The following is a 26,075-nucleotide window of genomic DNA, read 5'->3' on the forward strand; positions in this document are numbered from 1 at the left end:
AGAACTGGGTTATTAAGTAACCACTGGTTAAATATTGGACAGAACTGGGTTATTAAGTAACCCAGGTTAAATATTGGACATAACTGGGTTATTAAGTAACCACTGGTTAAATATTGGACAGAACTGGGTTATTAAGTAACCCAGGTTAAATATTGGACAGAACTGGGTTATTAAGTAACCCAGGTTAAGTATTGGACAGAACTGGGTTATTAAGTAACCCAGGTTAAATATTGGACAGAACTGGGTTATTAAGTAACCCAGGTTAAATATTGGACAGAACTGGGTTATTAAGTAACCCAGGTTAAATATTGGACAGAACTGGGTTATTAAGTAACCCAGGTTAAATATTGGACAGAACTGGGTTATTAAGTAACCACTGGTTAAATATTGGACAGAACTGGGTTATTAAGTAACCCAGGTTAAATATTGTACAGAACTGGGTTATTAAGTAACCACTGGTTAAATATTGGACAGAACTGGGTTATTAAGTAACCACTGGTTAAATATTGGACAGAACTGGGTTATTAAGTAACCCAGGTTAAATATTGGACAGAACTGGGTTATTAAGTAACCACTGGTTAAATATTGGACAGAACTGGGTTATTAAGTAACCACTGGTTAAATATTGGACAGAACTGGGTTATTAAGTAACCCAGGTTAAATATTGGACAGAACTGGGTTATTAAGTAACCACTGGTTAAATATTGGACAGAACTGGGTTATTAAGTAACCCAGGTTAAATATTGGACAGAACTGGGTTATTAAGTAACCACTGGTTAACTATTGGACAGAACTGGGTTATTAAGTAACCCAGGTTAAATATTGGACAGAACTGGGTTATTAAGTAACCCAGGTTAAATATTGGACAGAACTGGGTTATTAAGTAACCACTGGTTAAATATTGGACAGAACTGGGTTATTAAGTAACCCAGGTTAAATATTGGACAGAACTGGGTTATTAAGTAACCACTGGTTAAATATTGGACAGAACTGGGTTATTAAGTAACCCAGGTTAAATATTGGACAGAACTGGGTTATTAAGTAACCCAGGTTAAATATTGGACAGAACTGGGTTATTAAGTAACCACTGGTTAAATATTGGACAGAACTGGGTTATTAAGTAACCCAGGTTAAATATTGGACAGAACTGGGTTATTAAGTAACCACTGGTTAAATATTGGACAGAACTGGGTTATTAAGTAACCCAGGTTAAATATTGGACAGAACTGGGTTATTAAGTAACCCAGGTTAAATATTGGACATAACTGGGTTATTAAGTAACCCAGGTTAAATATTGGACAGAACTGGGTTATTAAGTAACCCAGGTTAAATATTGGACAGAACTGGGTTATTAAGTAACCACTGGTTAAATATTGGACAGAACTGGGTTATTAAGTAACCCAGGTTAAATATTGGACAGAACTGGGTTATTAAGTAACCCAGGTTAAATATTGGACAGAACTGGGTTATTAAGTAACCACTGGTTAAATATTGGACAGAACTGGGTTATTAAGTAACCACTGGTTAAATATTGGACAGAAATGGGTTATTAAGTAACCCAGGTTAAATATTGGACAGAACTGGGTTATTAAGTAACCACTGGTTAAATATTGGACAGAACTGGGTTATTAAGTAACCCAGGTTAAATATTGGACAGAACTGGGTTATTAAGTAACCCAGGTTAAATATTGGACAGAACTGGGTTATTAAGTAACCACTGGTTAAATATTGGACAGAACTGGGTTATTAAGTAACCACTGGTTAAATATTGGACAGAACTGGGTTATTAAGTAACCACTGGTTAAATATTGGACAGAACTGGGTTATTAAGTAACCACTGGTTAAATATTGGACAGAACTGGGTTATTAAGTAACCCAGGTTAAGTATTGGACAGAACTGGGTTATTAAGTAACCACTGGTTAAATATTGGACAGAACTGGGTTATTAAGTAACCCAGTTTAAATATTGGACAGAACTAGGTTATTAAGTAACCCAGGTTAAATATTGGACAGAACTGGGTTATTAAGTAACCCAGGTTAAATATTGGACAGAACTGGGTTATTAAATAACCACTGGTTAAATATTGGACAGAATTAAGTAACCCAGGTTAAATATTGGACAGAACTGGGTTATTAAGTAACTGGGTTATTAAGTAACCCAGGTTAAATATTGGACAGAACTGGGTTATTAAGTAACCACTGGTTAAATATTGGACAGAACTGGGTTATTAAGTAACCACTGGTTAAATATTGGACAGAACTGGGTTATTAAGTAACCCAGGTTAAATATTGGACAGAACTGGGTTATTAAGTAACCACTGGTTAAATATTGGACAGAACTGGGTTATTAAGTAACCCAGGTTAAATATTGGACAGAACTGGGTTATTAAGTAACCACTGGTTAAATATTGGACAGAACTGGGTTATTAAGTAACCACTGGTTAAATATTGGACAGAACTGGGTTATTAAGTAACCCAGGTTAAATATTGGACAGAACTGGGTTATTAAGTAACCACTGGTTAAATATTGGACAGAACTGGGTTATTAAGTAACCCAGGTTAAATATTGGACAGAACTGGGTTATTAAGTAACCACTGGTTAAATATTGGACAGAACTGGGTTATTAAGTAACCCAGGTTAAATATTGGACAGAACAGGGTTATTAAGTAACCCAGGTTAAATATTGGACAGAACTGGGTTATTAAGTAACCACGGGTTAAATATTGGACAGAACTGGGTTATTAAGTAACCCAGGTTAAATATTGGACAGAACTGGGTTATTAAGTAACCACTGGTTAAATATTGGACAGAACTGGGTTATTAAGTAACCCAGGTTAAATATTGGACAGAACTGGGTTATTAAGTAACCACTTGTTAAATATTGGACAGAACTGGGTTATTAAGTAACCACTGGTTAAATATTGGACAGAACTGGGTTATTAAGTAACCCAGGTTAAATATTGGACAGAACTGGGTTATTAAGTAACCACTGGTTAAATATTGGACAGAACTGGGTTATTAAGTAACCACTGGTTAAATATTGGACAGAACTGGGTTATTAAGTAACCACTGGTTAAATATTGGACAGAACTGGGTTATTAAGTAACCCAGGTTAAATATTGGACAGAACTGGGATATTAAGTAACCACTTGTTAAATATTGGACAGAACTGGGTTATTAAGTAACCACTGGTTAAATATTGGACAGAACTGGGTTATTAAGTAACCCAGGTTAAATATTGGACAGAACTGGGTTATTAAGTAACCACTGGTTAAATATTGGACAGAACTGGGTTATTAAGTAACCCAGGTTAAATATTGGACATAACTGGGTTATTAAGTAACCACTGGTTAAATATTGGACAGAACTGGGTTATTAAGTAACCCAGGTTAAATATTGGACAGAACTGGGTTATTAAGTAACCCAGGTTAAATATTGGACAGAACTGGGTTATTAAGTAACCCAGGTTAAATATTGGACAGAACTGGGTTATTAAGTAACCCAGGTTAAATATTGGACAGAACTGGGTTATTAAGTAACCCAGGTTAAATATTGGACAGAACTGGGTTATTAAGTAACCACTTGTTAAATATTGGACAGAACTGGGTTATTAAGTAACCACTGGTTAAATATTGGACAGAACTGGGTTATTAAGTAACCCAGGTTAAATATTGGACAGAACTGGGTTATTAAGTAACCACTGGTTAAATATTGGACAGAACTGGGTTATTAAGTAACCCAGGTTAAATATTGGACAGAACTGGGTTATTAAGTAACCCAGGTTAAATATTGGACAGAACTGGGTTATTAAGTAACCACTGGTTAAATATTGGACAGAACTGGGTTATTAAGTAACCCAGGTTAAATATTGGACAGAACTGGGTTATTAAGTAACCCAGGTTAAATATTGGACAGAACTGGGTTATTAAGTAACCACTTGTTAAATATTGGACAGAACTGGGTTATTAAGTAACCACTGGTTAAATATTGGACAGAACTGGGTTATTAAGTAACCCAGGTTAAATATTGGACAGAACTGGGTTATTAAGTAACCACTGGTTAAATATTGGACAGAACTGGGTTATTAAGTAACCAGGTTAAATATTGGACAGAACTGGGTTATTAAGTAACCACTGGTTAAATATTGGACAGAACTGGGTTATTAAGTAACCACTGGTTAAATATTGGACAGAACTGGGTTATTAAGTAACCCAGGTTAAATATTGGACAGAACTGGGTTATTAAGTAACCACTGGTTAAATATTGGACAGAACTGGGTTATTAAGTAACCCAGGTTAAATATTGGACAGAACTGGGTTATTAAGTAACCACTGGTTAAATATTGGACAGAACTGGGTTATTAAGTAACCACTGGTTAAATATTGGACAGAACTGGGTTATTAAGTAACCCAGGTTAAATATTGGACAGAACTGGGTTATTAAGTAACCACTGGTTAAATATTGGACAGAACTGGGTTATTAAGTAACCCAGGTTAAATATTGGACAGAACTGGGTTATTAAGTAACCACTGGTTAAATATTGGACAGAACTGGGTTATTAAGTAACCCAGGTTAAATATTGGACAGAACTGGGTTATTAAGTAACCCAGGTTAAATATTGGACAGAACTGGGTTATTAAGTAACCACTGGTTAAATATTGGACAGAACTGGGTTATTAAGTAACCCAGGTTAAATATTGGACAGAACTGGGTTATTAAGTAACCACTGGTTAAATATTGGACAGAACTGGGTTATTAAGTAACCCAGGTTAAATATTGGACAGAACTGGGTTATTAAGTAACCACTTGTTAAATATTGGACAGAACTGGGTTATTAAGTAACCACTGGTTAAATATTGGACAGAACTGGGTTATTAAGTAACCCAGGTTAAATATTGGACAGAACTGGGTTATTAAGTAACCACTGGTTAAATATTGGACAGAACTGGGTTATTAAGTAACCACTGGTTAAATATTGGACAGAACTGGGTTATTAAGTAACCACTGGTTAAATATTGGACAGAACTGGGTTATTAAGTAACCCAGGTTAAATATTGGACAGAACTGGGTTATTAAGTAACCACTGGTTAAATATTGGACAGAACTGGGTTATTAAGTAACCCAGGTTAAATATTGGACAGAACTGGGATATTAAGTAACCACTTGTTAAATATTGGACAGAACTGGGTTATTAAGTAACCACTGGTTAAATATTGGACAGAACTGGGTTATTAAGTAACCCAGGTTAAATATTGGACAGAACTGGGTTATTAAGTAACCACTGGTTAAATATTGGACAGAACTGGGTTATTAAGTAACCACTTGTTAAATATTGGACAGAACTGGGTTATTAAGTAACCACTGGTTAAATATTGGACAGAACTGGGTTATTAAGTAACCCAGGTTAAATATTGGACATAACTGGGTTATTAAGTAACCACTGGTTAAATATTGGACAGAACTGGGTTATTAAGTAACCCAGGTTAAATATTGGACAGAACTGGGTTATTAATTAACCCAGGGTTATTAAGTAACCCAGGTTAAATATTGGACAGAACTGGGTTATTAAGTAACCCAGGTTAAATATTGGACAGAACTGGGTTATTAAGTAACCCAGGTTAAATATTGGACAGGTATAAATATTGGACAGAACTGGGTTATTAAGTAACCACTTGTTAAATATTGGACAGAACTGGGTTATTAAGTAACCACTGGTTAAATATTGGACAGAACTGGGTTATTAAGTAACCCAGGTTAAATATTGGACAGAACTGGGTTATTAAGTAACCACTGGTTAAATATTGGACAGAACTGGGTTATTAAGTAACCACTGGTTAAATATTGGACAGAACTGGGTTATTAAGTAACCACTGGTTAAATATTGGACAGAACTGGGTTATTAAGTAACCCAGGTTAAATATTGGACAGAACTGGGTTATTAAGTAACCACTGGTTAAATATTGGACAGAACTGGGTTATTAAGTAACCCAGGTTAAATATTGGACAGAACTGGGATATTAAGTAACCACTTGTTAAATATTGGACAGAACTGGGTTATTAAGTAACCACTGGTTAAATATTGGACAGAAATGAATTATTAAGTAACCCAGGTTAAATATTGGACAGAACTGGGTTATTAAGTAACCACTGGTTAAATATTGGACAGAACTGGGTTATTAAGTAACCCAGGTTAAATATTGGACAGAACTGGGTTATTAAGTAACCACTGGTTAAATATTGGACAGAACTGGGTTATTAAGTAACCCAGGTTAAATATTGGACAGAACTGGGTTATTAAGTAACCCAGGTTAAATATTGGACAGAACTGGGTTATTAAGTAACCCAGGTTAAATATTGGACAGAACTGGGTTATTAAGTAACCCAGGTTAAATATTGGACAGAACTGGGTTATTAAGTAACCCAGGTTAAATATTGGACAGAACTGGGTTATTAAGTAACCCAGGTTAAATATTGGACAGAACTGGGTTATTAAGTAACCCAGGTTAAATATTGGACAGAACTGGGTTATTAAGTAACCACTGGTTAAATATTGGACAGAACTGGGTTATTAAGTAACCCAGGTTAAATATTGGACAGAACTGGGTTATTAAGTAACCACTGGTTAAATATTGGACAGAACTGGGTTATTAAGTAACCACTGGTTAAATATTGGACAGAACTGGGTTATTAAGTAACCACTGGTTAAATATTGGACAGAACTGGGTTATTAAGTAACCCAGGTTAAATATTGGACAGAACTGGGTTATTAAGTAACCACTGGTTAAATATTGGACAGAACTGGGTTATTAAGTAACCCAGGTTAAATATTGGACAGAACTGGGTTATTAAGTAACCCAGGTTAAATATTGGACAGAACTGGGTTATTAAGTAACCACTGGTTAAATATTGGACAGAACTGGGTTATTAAGTAACCCAGGTTAAATATTGGACAGAACTATGTTATTAAGTAACCACTGGTTAAATATTGGACAGAACTGGGTTATTAAGGGTTATTAAGTAACCCAGGTTAAATATTGGACAGAACTGGGTTATTAAGTAACCACTGGTTAAATATTGGACAGAACTGGGTTATTAAGTAACCACTGGTTAAATATTGGACAGAACTGGGTTATTAAGTAACCCAGGTTAAATATTGGAAAGAACTGGGTTATTAAGTAAACACTGGTTAAATACTGGACAGAACTGGATTATTAAGTAACCCAGGTTAAATATTGGACAGAACTGGGTTATTAAGTAACCCAGGTTAAATATTGGACATAACTGGGTTATTAAGTAACCCAGGTTAAATATTGGACAGAACTGGGTTATTAAGTAACCCAGGTTAAATATTGGACAGAACTGGGTTATTAAGTAACCACTGGTTAAATATTGGACAGAACTGGGTTATTAAGTAACCCAGGTTAAATATTGGACAGAACTGGGTTATTAAGTAACCCAGGTTAAATATTGGACAGAACTGGGTTATTAAGTAACCACTGGTTAAATATTGGACAGAACTGGGTTATTAAGTAACCACTGGTTAAATATTGGACAGAAATAGTTATTAAGTAACCCAGGTTAAATATTGGACAGAACTGGGTTATTAAGTAACCACTGGTTAAATATTGGACAGAACTGGGTTATTAAGTAACCCAGGTTAAATATTGGACAGAACTGGGTTATTAAGTAACCCAGGTTAAATATTGGACAGAACTGGGTTATTAAGTAACCACTGGTTAAATATTGGACAGAACTGGGTTATTAAGTAACCACTGGTTAAATATTGGACAGAACTGGGTTATTAAGTAACCACTGGTTAAATATTGGACAGTACTGGGTTATTAAGTAACCACTGGTTAAATATTGGACAGAACTGGGTTATTAAGTAACCACTTGTTAAATATTGGACAGAACTGGGTTATTAAGTAACCCAGGTTAAATATTGGACAAAACTGGGTTATTAAGTAACCACTGGTTAAATATTGGACAGAACTGGGTTATTAAGTAACCACTGGTTAAATATTGGACAGAACTGGGTTATTAAGTAACCTGGGTTATTAAGTAACCCAGGTTAAATATTTATTAAGTAACCCAGACAGAACTGGGTTATTAAGTAACCCAGGTTAAATATTGGACAGAACTGGGTTATTAAGTAACCCAGGTTAAATATTGGACAGAACTGGGTTATTAAGTAACCACTGGTTAAATATTGGACAGAACTGGGTTATTAAGTAACCCAGGTTAAATATTGGACAGAACTGGGTTATTAAGTAACCACTGGTTAAATATTGGACAGATGCTGGGTTATTAAGTAACCCAGGTTAAATATTGGACAGAACTGGGTTATTTAGTAACCACTGGTTAAATATTGGACAGCACTGGGTTATTAAGTAACCACTGGTTAAATATTGGACAGAACTGGGTTATTAAGTAACCACTGGTTAAATATTGGACAGAACTGGGTTATTAAGTAACCACTGGTTAAATATTGGACAGAACTGGGTTATTAAGAAACCACTGGTTAAATATTGGACAGAACTGGGTTATTAAGTAACCCAGGTTAAATATTGGACAGAACTGGGTTATTAAGTAACCACTGGTTAAATATTGGACAGAACTGGGTTATTAAGTAACCCAGGTTAAATATTGGACAGAACTGGGTTATTAAGTAACCACTGGTTAAATATTGGACAGAACTGGGTTATTAAGTAACCCAGGTTAAGTATTGGACAGAACTGGGTTATTAAGTAACCCAGGTTAAATATTGGACAGAACTGGGTTATTAAGTAACCCAGGTTAAATATTGGACAGAACTGGGTTATTAAGTAACCCAGGTTAAATATTGGACAGAACTGGGTTATTAAGTAACCCAGGTTAAATATTGGACAGATGCTGGGTTATGTTGACCCAGACAGTTGGGTTGTGAATAACCCAATATTTTGGGTTGTTTGGATGATCCAAACATGGGTTCATTTAACCATCAGTTGGGTATGTTTTACTGCCTCTGCCAGGTTGTTCTAGCAGCTGGGTCTTTTTTGAATATATTCCTTATCTTATTTTCAGGAGGCGTGTCTTATTAGGGGCGTGTCTTATTAGAGGTGTGGCTTATTAGAGGCGTGGCTTTCAGCAAGAGAATACATTTCATTCCTGTTCATTATGTTAAGATTACAAAATGCAAATTCAAATTTCAATATATATATATATATATATATATATATATTTTTTTTTGACACTTTCTTCTATACTATTAATATTACTGATCACACTTTCTAATGATCTCGCGACCAATACATTTTTATTTGACATTTGACATGTTGTTATACATGATGTTGTTTTATCATAGTACTTCACTTCTCGACACCGCTGCCCTGTGACGGTTGTCATGGTGAGTCATGGCGACAGCCAGGTGACCTACCTCCCGCTGTGCGGAGTCGGTGATGGTATCCAAGGTGACGGAACCCTCATAGGACAGGAAGTGGAAGACGTTAAGAGCTCGTACAGCCTCGGGCCCTCGCTGCTTATAACCAAATATCAGATCTATCCACTGGTGCAGCTGGCACGACACAAACTCACTCTCCAACGCCTAGAGAGAGAGGGAGGAGAGAGGGAAGGAAGGAAGGAGGAAGGGAGGGAGGGAGGAGAGAGGGAAGGAAGGAAGGAGGAAGGGAAGGAAGGAGGAGAGAGGGAAGGAAGGAAGGAGGAAGGGAGGGAGGGAGGGAGGAGAGAGGGAAGGAAGGAAGGAGGAAGGGAAGGAAGGAGGAAGGGAAGGAAGGAAGGAGGAAGGAAGGAGGGAAGGAAGGAAGGAGGAAGGGAGAGAGGGAGGGAGAGAGGGAAGGAAGGAAGGAGGAAGGGAAGAGAGGGAGGGAGCGAGGGAAGGAAGGAGGGAGGAAGGGAGAGAGGGAGGGAGAGAGGGAAGGAAGGAAGGAGGGAAGGGAGGAAGGAGGGAGGGAGAGAGGGAGGGAGAGAGGGAAGGAAGGAAGGAGGAAGGGAAGGAGAGGGAGGAAGGGAGCGAGGGAAGGGAGAGAGGGAATGAAGGAAGGAGGGATGGGAGAGAGGGGAGAGAGGGGCGGAAGGAAGGAAGGAAGGAAGGAAGGGGAGGGAGGGAAGAGAAAGGTCATGCCCTAGTCCTGTAGCTGTAGGGCAGTAAGCCTTCTCCAGTGGTATTGTAGGGGGGTGTATTCATTAAGAAATTAAAACAAGACGGACAAGTTCAGTTAATTCAACCCCTTTTCTTCCATTTGCCTGATAAATGTGACCGACCGGCTCGATGTAGCAATGTTTCAAATTGTGTTTTTTTTTTAACCTTGGATAAAAGTAGAGACTCGGAGCTATTACAGTCTATATTACACTACAGTTGAGGAACAAAAAGTAATTCTGCATTGAAAGTTGATGAACTTCTAACCCTACTTTTGAGAAAATGGTCCTTGAATGTTTTGGTACACCTCCTGGAGAGCTCTTCTTTGTCTACACCCCCATTCAGCATCATTCACACCGTCTAAAGCTTTAGCCCCACCCATCTCTTTAAGGATTCACATGTGAGGCCATATGTTAAACAACCAAAGATTTCAAGACTAAAGGCTGGTTTATACTACGGGTGTGTTTAATCTGGAGTGCCAGAGTGTGTTCAGAGTGTGTTCGTAAAGTCAGAGCGTTTCGGTCTCGGAGCGTAGGGTTGATCTGAGCGTTCTGTCCTAACAACAGCAGTCAAGCACCCACGTTAACTAGCTTGCTAGCTATGTCCAGACACAAATGAGAGAACAGCTCACTCTGACCATTTTACTCTCCCTAGCAGAGCTGGTAAAGCTGTTTTCATGTTATCCAGAGCGTTGGTGACTGCAACTGTGCTGCTTGCAACAGTTTAATTATGCTTTTTTTGCTAATGTTCACTGAGACAGGCCGTAAATGTGTCAATTATTCTGTGCTCCGGCACACTCAGACGAGAGTGTCTTTAACTTCTCTAGGATAGGGGGCAGCATTTGGAATTTTTGGATGATGAGAGAGATGGACAATTCTACAAAATAAATTAACTTTTCACCAGCGATCAAGGCGACACACTGAGCGTAAATATATATATACTGATTGCAATTGTTCCCGAATGAGTGAGCGTTCATGTGTGAAGGATTAGCATTTCAATTGTTATAATTATTAACTGTCTGTTGTCTTCTTAGTCGACCCCCACTTCCCCTTTTGTCTAACAAGCCGCCATGCCGGTTTAGCCCACTAGGGCACATTCTCCTATCATTACATTTATCTCATTTCATTTCATGTAACCACATTTACCTTGTTTGTTTGTTTATGCATTTCTGTGAATTACTTAGTTAGTAATAAATAAATGATTTAAGACAATTCATGTATGGATGACTCATAGTGAAGACTGGGTTCGTGCAGATAACCAACAATTTACGACGTTTGGAATGAGACTAACGTGAGTAAAGTAAATAATTCATTGATTCATTAATTCGAAGACTAATTTATCAGATAAAATATCTGAAAAGTTACTTTAGTGCCCCGACTTCCTAGTAATTACAGTTAATTGATTAATCAGTCTAATCGCGTAATAACTAATTACAGAGAATCTTTGAGTCTTCAGTTAATGATAGTAAAGACATGACATAGCTAACAGTACACTTAAACCTGAAATGAAAACGACTTTCAGACAAAATTAGAAAACAAGTAATATCTGAAAATGTAGCTAGCTAGACTCTCTTACCTGTATACATAGATGGATGCTTCTACCTCTCTGTCACGGATGCCATGGTTGCCCTTAGTTTGAAGATGTAATCCGGAGACAGGTGTTTTATACAACAGCCTTCTGTGTGTTCTCTTTTCGACTCCCTCTGTATATATATTATATTTATTTCAAACGCCAGAATGTCCTCCATCTCCATCTCACACTAACCACTGATTTCAAAACTCGGTCCTCCAGAAAGTGGAGAGCAACACTGATGTAGTTCTACTACGTGATATCTTTCAAAAAACCTGTGTTAGACAGGATCATCATACTGACCAGCTCATGTTATAGACAGAAGCCTGCTACGTGGCAGACCAATGTCAACTCATCTCTCGGCATGTCCAGCCCACTCATTATCTATTTTCTGTGTCTAAACCAACTAGGCTCCTAATTTAACAATTTAATTCATATTTACAGATGGCAACATACACTTTTGTTATTAAGGCACATGAAAGTTCACATGTTCCAGAAGGCATTTCTTTTTAAAAAATTTCTCCCCAATTTCCCTCCCTAACCCGGACGACGCTTGGCCAATTGTGCATCGCCCCAAGGACCTCCAGGTCGCGGCCGACTGCGAACCCAGAGTCTCTGGTGGCACAGCTAGCACTGCGATGCAGTGCCCTAGACCACTGCGCAACCCGGGAGAAACCCAGAAGGCATTTCTGCCCCAAAAATGCAGTTAACATTCCAACGTCTCTCCTGTGAAGTAGTGACGCGTAACATATTAGTTTCCTGAAACGAGTCACAAATACGACCCGGCATATGTGTCTGTGTGCGTACATATGTATGTGCATGTGTGTGTGCGTGTGTGTGTGTGTGTGCGTGTGTGTGTGTCTGTGTCTGTGTGTGTGTGTGTGTGTGTGTGTGTGTGTCTCACCATGCGGTTGATGCGTACAAAGTCCTCAGGTTTCTTGGCCCAGGCTGGCAGTTCTATATCAGACACAGGAGTCCCGTCCTCTCTCTGTCCCAACTCAAAACCACTACTGTTAACAAACATCTCTGGAAGGTAGTAGAACTCTGGGATCAACTCCTGTCGGTCAACACAGTAACACAGGGTGAGGATTCATAATGCTTTACTAATGACAATGACAATCAATTAATCAATCATTCAATCACATTTAAACTCCCTCTCTTTCCCTTAAGCCCCCCCCCCCCACACACACGGATAAACACACAAAAAAACTCCCCCAGACACACACAGATAAACACACACACACACACACACACACACACACACTAACCTTGACATCGGCAGTATCCCGTTGGCAGTTCCTCCAAGCCCGTGCGATGCCAGAGAAGGCTCTGTCAGGATGGTCAAACTGGTTCTCATTGGCATTCAGGAAGAACGTGGTGAAGGGCTCCTAATGAAGCAGGACACACAAAAGATCTCTATACCACTGACACACAATATCTATCTATCTATCTATCTATCGATCGATCTATCGATCGATCTATCGATCGATCCATCTATCGATCCATCGATCGATCCATCGATCGATCCATCTATCGATCCATCTATCGATCCATCTATCGATCCATCATCCATCCATCCATCCATCCATCCATCCATCCATCCATCCATCCATCCATCCATCTATCCATCTATCTATCTATCTATCTATCTATCTATCTATCTATCGATCCATCTATCGATCCATCTATCAATCCATCTATCAATCCATCTATCAATCATTCCGGAAGAACGTTGTGAAAGGCTCCGAATGAGGTAGGAAACACAAAAAAATCTCTACTGAAACACAATGTCAGTGTGTGTGTGTACTCACTATCCGCAGCTCAGTGTGGTGTTAGCAGTATTTTATTTATATTTTACCTTTGTTTAACTAAGAAAGTCAGTTAAGAACAAATTCTTATTTTCAATGACAGCCTACTGGGGAACAGTGGGTTAACTGCCTTGTTCAGGGGGCATGACACATTTTTACCTTGTCAGCTCGGAGATTCGATCCAGCAACCTGTTGGTTACTAGTCCAACACTCTAACCACTAGGCTACCTGCCACCCCTACACTCTAACCACTAGACTACCTGCCGCCCCTACACTCTAACCACTAGGCTACCTGCCACCTCTACACTCTAACCACTAGACTACCTGCCCCCCTACACTCTAACCACTAGGCTACCTGCCACCTCTACACTCTAACCACTAGGCTACCTGCCACCTCTACACTCTAACCACTAGGCTACCTGCCTCCTCTACACTCTAACCACTAGGCTACCTGCCACCTCTACACTCTAACCACTAGACTACCTGCCGCCCCTACACTCTAACCACTAGGCTACCTGCCACCTCTACACTCTAACCACTAGACTACCTGCCCCCTACACTCTAACCACTAGGCTACCTGCCACCCCTACACTCTAACAACTAGACTACCTGCCGCCTCTACACTCTAACCACTAGGCTACCTGCCACCCCTACACTCTAACCACTAGGCTACCTGCCACCCCTACACTCTAACCACTAGACTACCTGCCCCCCTACACTCTAACCACTAGGCTACCTGCCTCCTCTACACTCTAACCACTAGGCTACCCTGCAGTAGAGTAAAAGGAAGTTTTTTATTTCACCTTTATTTAACCAGGTAGGCGAGTTGAGAACAAGTTCTCATTTACAATTGCGACCTGGCCAAGATAAAGCAAAGCAGTTCGACACATACAACGACACAGAGTTACACATGGAGTAAAACAAACATACAGTCAATAATACAGTATAAACAAGTCTATATACGATGTGAGCAAATGAGGTGAGATATGGGAGGTAAAGGCAAAAAAAGGCCATGGTGGCAAAGTAAATACAATATAGCAAGTAAAACACTGGAATGGTAGTTTTGCAATGGGAGAATGTGCAAAGTAGAAATACAAATAATGGGGTGCAAAGGAGCAAAATAAATAAATAAATTAAATACAGTAGGGAAAGAGGTAGTTGTTTGGGCTAAATTATAGGTGGGCTATGTACAGGTGCAGTAATCTGTGAGCTGCTCTGACAGTTGGTGCTTAAAGCTAGTGAGGGAGATAAGTGTTTCCAGTTTCAGAGATTTTTGTAGTTCGTTCCAGTCATTGGCAGCAGAGAACTGGAAGGAGAGGCGGCCAAAGAAAGAATTGGTTTTGGGGGTGACTAGAGAGATATACCTGCTGGAGCGTGTTCTACAGGTGGGAGATGCAATGGTGACCAGCGAGCTGAGATAAGGGGGGACTTTACCTAGCAGGGTCTTGTAGATGACATGGAGCCAGTGGGTTTGGCGACGAGTATGAAGCGAGGGCCAGCCAACGAGAGCGTACAGGTCGCAATGGTGGGTAGTATATGGGGCTTTGGTGACAAAACGGATTGCACTGTGATAGACTGCATCCAATTTGTTGAGTAGGGTATTGGAGGCTATTTTGTAAATGACATCGCCAAAGTCGAGGATTGGTAGGATGGTCAGTTTTACAAGGGTATGTTTGGCAGCATGAGTGAAGGATGCTTTGTTGCGAAATAGGAAGCATATTCTAGATTTAACTTTGGATTGGAGATGTTTGATATGGGTCTGGAAGGAGAGTTTACAGTCTAACCAGACACCTAAGTATTTGTAGTTGTCCACGTATTCTAAGTCAGAGCCGTCCAGAGTAGTAATGTTGGACAGGCGGGTAGGTACAGGTAGCGATCGGTTGAAGAGCATGCATTTAGTTTTACTTGTATTTAAGAGCAATTGGAGGCCACGGAAGGAGAGTTGTATGGCATTGAAGCTTGCCTGGAGGGTTGTTAACACAGTGTCCAAAGAAGGGCCAGAAGTATACAGAATGGTGTCGTCTGCGTAGAGGTGGATCAGAGACTCACCAGCAGCAAGAGCGACCTCATTGATGTATACAGAGAAGAGAGTCGGTCCAAGAATTGAACCCTGTGGCACCCCCATAGAGACTGCCAGAGGTCCGGACAGCAGACCCTCCGATTTGACACACTGAACTCTATCAGAGAAGTAGTTGGTGAACCAGGCGAGGCAATCATTTGAGAAACCAAGGCTGTCGAGTCTGCCGATGAGGATGTGGTGATTGACAGAGTCGAAAACCTTGGCCAGATCAATGAATACGGCTGCGCAGTAATGTTTCTTATTGATGGCGGTTAAGATATCATTTAGGACCTTGAGCGTGGCTGAGGTGCACCCATGACCAGCTCTGAAACCAGATTGCATAGCAGAGAAGGTATGGTGAGATTCGAAATGGTCGGTAATCTGTTTGTTGACTTGGCTTTCGAAGACCTTAGAAAGGCATGTTAGGATAGATATAGGTCTGTAGCAGTTTGGGTCAAGAGTGTCACCCCCTTTGAAGAGGGGGATGACCGCAGCTGCTTTCCAATCTTTGGGAATCTCAGACGACACGAAAGAGAGGTTGAACAGGCTAGTAATAGGGGTGGCAACAATTTCGGCAGATAATTTTAGAAAGAAAGGGTCCAGATTGTCTAGCCCGGCTGATTTGTAGGGGTCCAGATTTTGCAGCTCATTCAGAACATCAGCTGAGCAGATTTGGGAGAAGGAGAAATGGGGAAGGCTTGGGCGAGTTGTTGTGGGGGGTGCAGTGCTGTTGACCGGGGTAGGAGTAGCCAGGTGGAAAGCATGGCCAGCCGTAGAAAAATGCTTATTGAAATTCTCAATTATGGTGGACGTCGTTGACGTCGTTGTGTTCCGTCCTCAGTCGTGATCAGGGGTTGGTACCAAAATTATTTTCCAATCACTTTGTTTGGAAAAGAGAGAGAGAGAGAGAGAGAGAGGGGGGCGCGTGTAGCTGGTTGGCCAATCAGAAGTCATCAATGTGGCTACAGTTATAGAGCCTCCATGTGGGGTAAAAGTAAGCAGATGTATAATTAATGGAAGATGGAATTAATATGACATAACTTAAAAGTTAAAGGAGAAGCTACAACGCTACAACGACCAAGAGCCAACCACTCGACTGCTACTTTATATTCTGAATGGTGTTGTAGGTAACTATGCAGGACCAGAAAGCGTGTGCCTGCCTCAATTAGCCTGGCTAGCTAGTTCACTAGCTTCTCCCGGTTTGAAGCAGTCAAGGCAGGCGATATTGGATGATAAATGACCTAGCTGTGGCGGCTACTAGTCGACCATAGTGTGAGTCGGCTTGGTTGGTTGCTGTCTCTCGTCCCTCCCTCCCTCCTCCTTGTTCCCGTGTCACTCGCTCACACTAGACTACAACTACACAGCACGGCCCCACGGCAACGGGCGTCACCTCTCTCTACTTCCTCTCCCCCGTACTTTATCAGCTCCGGTTAATAAACTAGGCTTAAAAATTGACTTTTCTGCTACTTCCCTCACTCGGAACAGACAGGAACGGGTTTGGATCTAACCAGGTCTATATGTAACGGCTCTAGTTTTCCTCGGATCCATTCGAGAACGGGTCGCTATATTGTAAAAATGTATTTATGCACATTGGGTCGGATGGGAAAGCCCCAGGTCCATTCCGTAACTCTTTGGACTTGTGAAGGCCTCTAATGCAGAGCGGCACCCGAATTAAAATAAAAACGTGTTTTACCTTGTAGTTAATAAATCCAACGTGAAACGTGATAATTATCCTTAACTAGCGTTGAAAATGTTAATCCATTCTTCTCTAATTGCAAATCTCTCTCCCTAATTTCTGAATCACGCGTGTAACGTCATTAGGCTTCTAGACTACGCCTCAGGAGGAAGGGGAGAGGCAGGCAGACACTGGAATACGTTTCTGAGTGATAGAGGGAGGGGCTTCAGGAGGAGGGGGAGGGGCAGGCAGACACTGGAATCTGTTTCTGAGGGATAGAGGGAGGGGCTTCAGGAGGAGGGGGAGGGACAGGCAGGCACTAGAATACATTTCTGAGTGATAGAGGGAAGGGCTTCAGGAGGAGGGGGAGGGACAGGCAGACACTGGAAAACGTTTCTGAGGGATAGAGGGAGGGGCTTCAGGAGGAGGGGGAGGGACAGGCAGGCACTAGAATACGTTTCTGAGTGATAGAGGGAAGGGCTTCAGGAGGAGGGGGAGGGACAGGCAGACACTGGAAAACGTTTCTGAGGGATAGAGGGAGGGGCTTCAGGAGGAGGGGGAGGGACAGGCAGGCACTAGAATACGTTTCTGAGTGATAGAGGGAAGGGCTTCAGGAGGAGGGGGAGGGGCAGGCAGGCACTAGAATACGTTTCTGAGTGATAGAGGGAAGGGCTTCAGGAGGAGGGGGAGGGACAGGCAGACACTGGAAAACGTTTCTGAGGGATAGAGGGAGGGGCTTCAGGAGGAGGGGGAGGGACAGGCAGGCACTAGAATACGTTTCTGAGTGATAGAGGGAAGGGCTTCAGGAGGAGGGGGAGGGGCAGGCAGGCACTAGAATACGTTTCTGAGTGATAGAGGGAAGGGCTTCAGGAGGAGGGGGAGGGGCAGGCAGGCACTAGAATACGTTTCTGAGTGATAGAGGGAAGGGCTTCAGGAGGAGGGGGAGGGGCTTCACATAGCCTCTTTGTTGTGTTTTTTTTGTGGGAGAATGAAATCACACCGGTTCCCAAGCTTTTAAAACAACGGTTCTGTTTTGGCGCCTGTGTGTACTCACTATCCGCAGCATCCAGAGCAGTGTGGTGTTAGCGGTAGAGTAGAGGGAGCCGTAGTGGTGCGGTGGCGTTCCGTCCTCCTCCCAGGTATCATAGCGCTCTGCAGAGAACACCGCTCGCTTTGGGTGCAACGCACCGATTGGCTGCAGGGAATCACACACAATTTGGAACAAGAGCTGAAACTAACACAGAATCTGTTTCTATTGCATCTCACAGGTGAACAGCTGGCTAGCTGAGTAGAACACCTGTTTAGGAGAGGTGCTGGCTAGCAGAGTAGAACACCTGGTTAGGAGAGGTGCTGGCTAGCAGAGTAGAACACCTGTTTAGGAGAGGTGCTAGCAGAGTAGAACACCTGTTTAGGAGGGGTGCTAGCAGAGTAGAACACCTGTTTAGGAGAGGTGCTGGCTAGCAGAGTAGAACACCTGTTTAGGAGAGGTGCTAGCAGAGTAGAACACCTGTTTAGGAGGGGTGCTAGCAGAGTAGAACATCTGTTTAGGAGAGGTGCTGGCTAGTAGAGTAGAAGACCTGGTTAGGAGAGGTGCTGAATAGCAGAGTAGAACACCTGTTTAGAGTAGAACACCTGGTTAAGAGAGGTGCTGGCAGAGTAGAACACCTGGTTAGGAGAGGTGCTGGCTAGCAGAGTAGAACACCTGTTTAGAGTAGAACACCTGTTTAGAGTAGAACACCTGGTTAGAGTAGAACACATGTTTAGAGTAGAACCCCTGGTTAGAGTAGAACACCTGGTTAGGAGAGGTGCTGGCTAGCAGAGTAGAACACCTGTTTAGGAGAGGTGCTGGCTAGTAGAGTAGAAGACCTGGTTAGGAGAGGTGCTGAATAGCAGAGTAGAACACCTGTTTAGAGTAGAACACCTGGTTAAGAGAGGTGCTGGCAGAGTAGAACACCTGGTTAGGAGAGGTGCTGGCTAGCAGAGTAGAACACCTGTTTAGGTGAGGTGCTGGCTAGCAGAGTAGAACACCTGGTTAGGAGATGTGCTGGCTAACAGAGTAGAACACCTGTTTAGGAGAGGTGCTGGCTAGCGGAGTAGAACACCTGTTTAGGAGAGGTGCTGGCTAGCAGAGTAGAACACCTGTTTAGGAGAGGTGCTGGCTAGCAGAGTAGAACACCTGGTTAGGAGAGGTGCTGGCTAGCAGAGTAGAACACCTGTTTAGGAGAGGTGCTAGCAGAGTAGAACACCTGTTTAGGAGGGGTGCTAGCAGAGTAGAACACCTGTTTAGGAGAGGTGCTGGCTAGCAGAGTAGAACACCTGTTTAGGAGAGGTGCTAGCAGAGTAGAACACCTGTTTAGGAGGGGTGCTAGCAGAGTAGAACATCTGTTTAGGAGAGGTGCTGGCTAGCAGAGTAGAACACCTGTTTAGGAGAGGTGCTGGCTAGCAAAGTAGAACACCTGGTTAGGAGAGGTGCTGGCTAGCAGAGTAGAACACCTGTTTAGGAGAGGTGCTAGCAGGGTAGAACACCTGGTTAGGAGAGGTGCTGGCTAGCAGAGTAGAACACCTGTTTAGGAGAGGTGTTGGCTAGCAGAGTAGAACACCTGTTTAGGAGAGGTGCTGGCTAGCAGAGTAGAACACCTGTTTAGGAGAGGTGCTGGCTAGCAGAGTAGAACACCTGTTTAGGAGAGGTGCTGGCTAGCAGAGTAGAACACCTGTTTAGGAGAGGTGCTGGCTAGCAGAGTAGAACACCTGTTTAGGAGAGGTGCTGGCTAGCAGAGTAGAACACCTGTTTAGTAGAGGTGCTGGCTAGCAGAGTAGAACACCTGGTTAGGAGAGGTGCTGGCTAGCAGAGTAGAACACCTGGTTAGGAGAGGTGCTGGCTAGCAGAGTAGAACACCTGTTTAGGAGAGGTGCTGGCTAGCAAAGTAGAACACCTGGTTAGGAGAGGTGCTGGCTAGCAGAGTAGAACACCTGTTTAGGAGAGGTGCTAGCAGGGTAGAACACCTGGTTAGGAGAGGTGCTGGCTAGCAGAGTAGAACACCTGTTTAGGAGAGGTGTTGGCTAGCAGAGTAGAACACCTGTTTAGGAGAGGTGCTGGCTAGCAGAGTAGAACACCTGTTTAGGAGAGGTGCTGGCTAGCAGAGTAGAACACCTGTTTAGGAGAGGTGCTGGCTAGCAGAGTAGAACACCTGTTTAGGAGAGGTGCTGGCTAGCAGAGTAGAACACCTGTTTAGGAGAGGTGCTGGCTAGCAGAGTAGAACACCTGTTTAGTAGAGGTGCTGGCTAGCAGAGTAGAACACCTGGTTAGGAGAGGTGCTGGCTAGCAGAGTAGAACACCTGGTTAGGAGAGGTGCTGGCTAGCAGAGTAGAACACCTGTTTAGTAGAGGTGCTGGCTAGCAGAGTAGAACACCTGTTTAGTAGAGGTGCTGGCTAGCAGAGTAGAACACCTGGTTAGGAGAGGTGCTGGCTAGCAGAGTAGAACACCTGTTTAGGAGAGGTGCTGGCTAGCAGAGTAGAACACCTGTTTAGGAGAGGTGCTGGCTAGCAGAGTAGAACACCTGTTTAGTAGAGGTGCTGGCTAGCAGAGTAGAACACCTGGTTAGGAGAGGTGCTGGCTAGCAGAGTAGAACACCTGGTTAGGAGAGGTGCTGGCTAGCAGAGTAGAACACCTGTTTAGTAGAGGTGCTGGCTAGCAGAGTAGAACACCTGTTTAGTAGAGGTGCTGGCTAGCAGAGTAGAACACCTGGTTAGGAGAGGTGCTGGCTAGCAGAGTAGAACACCTGTTTAGTAGAGGTGCTGGCTAGCAGAGTAGAACACCTGTTTAGGAGAGGTGCTGGCTAGCAGAGTAGAACACCTGTTTAGGAGAGGTGCTGGCTAGCAGAGTAGAACACCTGTTTAGGTGAGGTGCTGGCTAGCGGAGTAGAACACCTGTTTAGGAGATGTGCTGGCTAGCAGAGTAGAACACCTGGTTAGGAGAGGTGCTGGGTAGCAGAGTAGAACACCTGTTTAGGTGAGGTGCTGGCTAGCGGAGTAGAACACCTGTTTAGGAGAGGTGCTGGCTAGCGGTGTAGAACACCTGTTTAGGTGAGGTGCTGGCTAGCAGAGTAGAACACCTGTTTAGGAGAGGTGCTGGCTAGCAGAGTAGAACACCTGTTTAGGAGAGGTGCTGGCTAGCAGAGTAGAACACATGTTTAGGAGAGGTGCTGGCTAGCGGAGTAGAACACCTGTTTAGGAGAGGTGCTGGCTAGCAGAGTAGAACACCTGTTTAGCTGAGGTGCTGGCTAGCGGAGTAGAACACCTGGTTAGGAGAGGTGCTGGCTAGCGGAGTAGAACACCTGTTTAGGAGAGGTGCTGGCTAGCGGAGTAGAACACCTGGTTAGGAGAGGTGCTGGCTAGCGGAGTAGAACACCTGTTTAGGAGAGGTGCTGGCTAGCAGAGTAGAACACCTGTTTAGGAGAGGTGCTGTCTAGCAGAGTAGAACACCTGTTTAGGAGAGGTGCTGGCTAGCGGAGTAGAACACCTGTTTAGGTGAGGTGCTGGCTAGCTGAGTAGAACACCTGGTTAGGAGATGTGCTGGCTAGCAGAGTAGAACACCTGGTTAGGAGAGGTGCTGGCTAGCAGAGTAGAACACCTGGTTAGGAGAGGTGCTGGCTAGCAGAGTAGAACACCTGTTTAGGAGAGGTGCTGGCTAGCAGAGTAGAACACCTGGTTAGGAGAGGTGCTGGCTAGCAGAGTAGAACACCTGTTTAGGTGAGGTGCTGGCTAGCAGAGTAGAACACCTGGTTAGGAGAGGTGCTGGCTAGCAGAGTAGAACACCTGTTTAGGAGAGGTGCTGGCTAGCAGAGCAGAACACCTGGTTAGGAGAGGTGCTGGCTAGCAGAGTAGAACACCTGTTTAGGAGAGGTGCTGGCTAGCAGAGTAGAACACCTGTTTAGGAGAGGTGCTGGCTAGCAGAGTAGAACACCTGTTTAGGAGAGGTGCTGGCTAGCAGAGTAGAACACCTGTTTAGGAGAGGTGCTGGCTAGCAGAGTAGAACACCTGTTTAGGAGAGGTGCTGGCAGAGTAGAACACCTGTTTAGGAGAGGTGCTGGCTAGCAGAGTAGAACACCTGTTTAGGAGAGGTGCTGGCTAGCAGAGTAGAACACCTGTTTAGGAGAGGTGCTGGCTAGCAGAGTAGAACACCTGGTTAGGAGAGGTGCTGGCTAGCAGAATAGAACACCTGTTTAGGAGAGGTGCTGGCTAGCAGAGTAGAACACCTGTTTAGGAGAGGTGCTGGCTAGCAGAGTAGAACACCTGTTTAGGAGAGGTGCTGGCTAGCGGAGTAGAACACCTGTTTAGGAGAGGTGCTGGCTAGCAGAGTAGAACACCTGGTTAGGAGAGGTGCTGGCTAGCAGAGTAGAACACCTGTTTAGGAGAGGTGCTGGCTAGCAGAGTAGAACACCTGTTTAGGAGAGGTGCTGGCTAGCAGAGTAGAACACCTGTTTAGGAGAGGTGCTGGCTAGCAGAGTAGAACACCTGTTTAGGAGAGGTGCTGGCTAGCGGAGTATAACACCTGGTTAGGAGAGGTGCTGGCTAGCAGAGTAGAACACCTGGTTAGGAGAGGTGCTGGCTAGCGGAGTATAACACCTGGTTAGGAGAGGTGCTGGCTCGTTGAAATATAACAACTAACTGAAAAAGGAGTGCTCAACACTCTAGGAGCTCAGATGCAATATTTGAAAGACAAGCTCTCTTCATCAGGGTATAATGACACACAATGCTGGTCACTAGTTTATAAAGGACTTACAGGTGTGACAACATGAATTAACTTCACATTACATGGCTCTGTCACACAGTACATTTACAGGGCCGTGGCATCATAATTACTACACAAAAAGCTGTGATATGATGAGAGAAACACAACACTTGGAGGTAAATACCATGGATAGGTCTCGGAAGTTGCCGGGCAGAGTGAGGTCCAGCTCCTCTGACTCAAAGTTAGTGAGAACCCAGGGGAACACTGGGTACTGGTTCAGATCATTGTAGCTCCTCCCTGTGGGGGAAGAGAGAGAGGGAGGGAGGGAGGGAGGGAGGGAGGGAGGGAGGGAGGGAGGGAGGGAGGGAGGGAGGGAGGGAGGGAAAACACAGAGAGAGAGAGGGAGTGATGGCGAGAGGAAGAGGGAAAACAGAGACAGAGGGAGGGAGGGAGAGAGGAAGAACACAGAGAGAGAGAGAGGGAGTGAGGGAGAGAGGGAGAGAGAGAAAGTAAATGCCCCTCTTCACAACAACGTACAGTAAGTCTAGAGGTAGGAGAAAGGCTGTAACAGAGAGTGATGATGATGATAATGATGAGGAGGGTACAAATGGTAGGTCTCTCTCTTTTCACCTGCGATGGTGTTGAGGAACATGAGGTACTCGAAGTTGGAGATCTCCCTCCTCTGCCAACGCTGGGTCATGTTGGACGACTTAAACAGCTGACGAGGGGTCGCCAAGGAGATACGCCTGGAGGAGAGGTACACACACGCACGCACGCAGACACACACACAGACACACACACACGCAGACACACACACAGACACGCACGCAGACACACACACAGACACACACACAGACACACACACAGACGGTTAAAGATGGATTGTAGATGCGACCAATAAACTTTGATGAGATGTGTGTGTGTTCCTGTGAGTGCCTGTGCTATGAACCCCACCTGGCCTGAGGAAGTCCGTAGCTGGTTCCTACTCCCACCCTGGGTAGACTGTAGACGACCCTCTTCACTGTAGCCTGGTCCGGGAAGTTGAACATCACAGACGCTGGGGGGGATTACATCACAGGATATGAGCACGAGAACACAGGAAGTCTGGAAACACTGTCCATTCACGACTGAAAGGTATTAAGTGCAGCACAGGAGACTCAGATCCGGCAAGCCAGGTGGACTGATCAGTCAGGTGTGTCGGCTACACAGGTGAGTTAGTTAAAGATGGTGTCGGCTACACAGGTGAGTTAGTTAAAGGTGGTGTCGGCTACACAGGTGAGTTAGTTAAAGGTGGTGTCAGCTACACAGGTGAGTTAATTAAAGATGGTGTCAGCTACACAGGTGAGTTAGTTAAAGATGGTGTCAGCTACACAGGTGAGTTAGTTAAAGATGGTGTCGGCTACACAGGTGAGTTAGTTAAAGGTGGTGTCGGCTACACAGGTGAGTTAGTTAAAGGTGGTGTCAGCTACACAGGTGAGTTATTTAAAGGTGGTGTCAGTTACACAGGTGAGTTAGTTAAAGATGGTGTCAGCTACACAGGTGAGTTAGTTAAAGATGGTGTCAGCTACACAGGTGAGTTAGTTAAAGATGGTGTCAGCTACACAGGTGAGTTAGTTAAAGGTGGTGTCAGCTACACAGGTGAGTTAGTTAAAGGTGGTGTCAGTTACACAGGTGAGTTAGTTAAAGATGGTGTCAGCTACACAGGTGAGTTAGTTAAAGATGGTGTCAGCTACACAGGTGAGTTAGTTAAAGATGGTGTCAGCTACACAGGTGAGTTAGTTAAAGATGGTGTCAGCTACACATGTGAGTTAGTTAAAGATGGTGTCAGCTACACAGGTGAGTTAGTTAAAGATGGTGTCAGCTACACAGGTGAGTTAGTTAAAGATGGTGTCAGCTACACAGGTGAGTTAGTTAAAGATGGTGTCAGCTACACAGGTGAGTTAGTTAAAGGTGGTGTCGGCTACACAGGTGAGTTAGTTAAAGGTGGTGTCAGCTACACAGGTGAGTTAGTTAAAGGTGGTGTCAGTTACACAGGTGAGTTAGTTAAAGATGGTGTCAGCTACACAGGTGAGTTAGTTAAAGATGGTGTCAGCTACACAGGTGAGTTAGTTAAAGATGGTGTCAGCTACACAGGTGAGTTAGTTAAAGATGGTGTCAGCTACACAGGTGAGTTAGTTAAAGATGGTGTCAGCTACACAGGTGAGTTAGTTAAAGATGGTGTCAGCTACACAGGTGAGTTAGTTAAAGATGGTGTCAGCTACACAGGTGAGTTAGTTAAAGATGGTGTCAGCTACACAGGTGAGTTAGTTAAAGATGGTGTCAGCTACACATGTGAGTTAGTTAAAGATGTTGTCAGCTACACAGGTGAGTTAGTTAAAGATGGTGTCAGCTACACAGGTGAGTTAGTTAAAGATGGTGTCAGCTACACAGGTGAGTTAGTTAAAGATGGTGTCAGCTACACAGGTGAGTTAGTTAAAGATGGTGTCAGCTACACAGGTGAGTTAGTTAAAGATGGTGTCAGCTACACAGGTGAGTTAGTTAAAGATGGTGTCAGCTACACAGGTGAGTTAGTTAAAGATGGTGTCAGCTACACAGGTGAGTTAGTTAAAGGTGGTGTCGGCTACACAGGTGAGTTAGTTAAAGGTGGTGTCAGCTACACAGGTGAGTTAGTTAAAGGTGGTGTCAGTTACACAGGTGAGTTAGTTAAAGATGGTGTCAGCTACACAGGTGAGTTAGTTAAAGATGGTGTCAGCTACACAGGTGAGTTAGTTAAAGATGGTGTCAGCTACACAGGTGAGTTAGTTAAAGATGGTGTCAGCTACACAGGTGAGTTAGTTAAAGATGGTGTCAGCTACACAGGTGAGTTAGTTAAAGATGGTGTCAGCTACACAGGTGAGTTAGTTAAAGATGGTGTCAGCTACACAGGTGAGTTAGTTAAAGATGGTGTCAGCTACACAGGTGAGTTAGTTAAAGATGGTGTCAGCTACACATGTGAGTTAGTTAAAGATGTTGTCAGCTACACAGGTGAGTTAGTTAAAGATGGTGTCAGCTACACAGGTGAGTTAGTTAAAGATGGTGTCAGCTACACAGGTGAGT

General features: G+C 43.3%; 1 protein-coding gene across 1 annotated transcript in view; it reads right to left on the reverse strand.

Annotated features, from left to right (window-relative positions):
• LOC139417919 (neurobeachin-like) overlaps nucleotides 1–26,075 on the reverse strand; it is a 278,963-nt gene that overhangs the window by 17,905 nt on the left and 234,983 nt on the right. Inside the window, exons 49-55 of the mRNA XM_071166910.1 lie at nucleotides 23,934–24,036; nucleotides 23,610–23,725; nucleotides 23,164–23,276; nucleotides 18,302–18,442; nucleotides 12,974–13,093; nucleotides 12,610–12,762; nucleotides 9,417–9,584 (exon numbers count right to left, since the gene is read on the reverse strand). Of these exons, the coding sequence (XP_071023011.1) occupies nucleotides 9,417–9,584; nucleotides 12,610–12,762; nucleotides 12,974–13,093; nucleotides 18,302–18,442; nucleotides 23,164–23,276; nucleotides 23,610–23,725; nucleotides 23,934–24,036 (914 nt within the window). The remainder of the gene's footprint in view (nucleotides 1–9,416; nucleotides 9,585–12,609; nucleotides 12,763–12,973; nucleotides 13,094–18,301; nucleotides 18,443–23,163; nucleotides 23,277–23,609; nucleotides 23,726–23,933; nucleotides 24,037–26,075) is intronic.

The sequence above is a fragment of the Oncorhynchus clarkii genome, chromosome 10 (genome assembly GCF_045791955.1).
Source record: "Oncorhynchus clarkii lewisi isolate Uvic-CL-2024 chromosome 10, UVic_Ocla_1.0, whole genome shotgun sequence".
In the NCBI taxonomy this organism is placed as follows: Eukaryota; Metazoa; Chordata; class Actinopteri; order Salmoniformes; family Salmonidae; genus Oncorhynchus; species Oncorhynchus clarkii.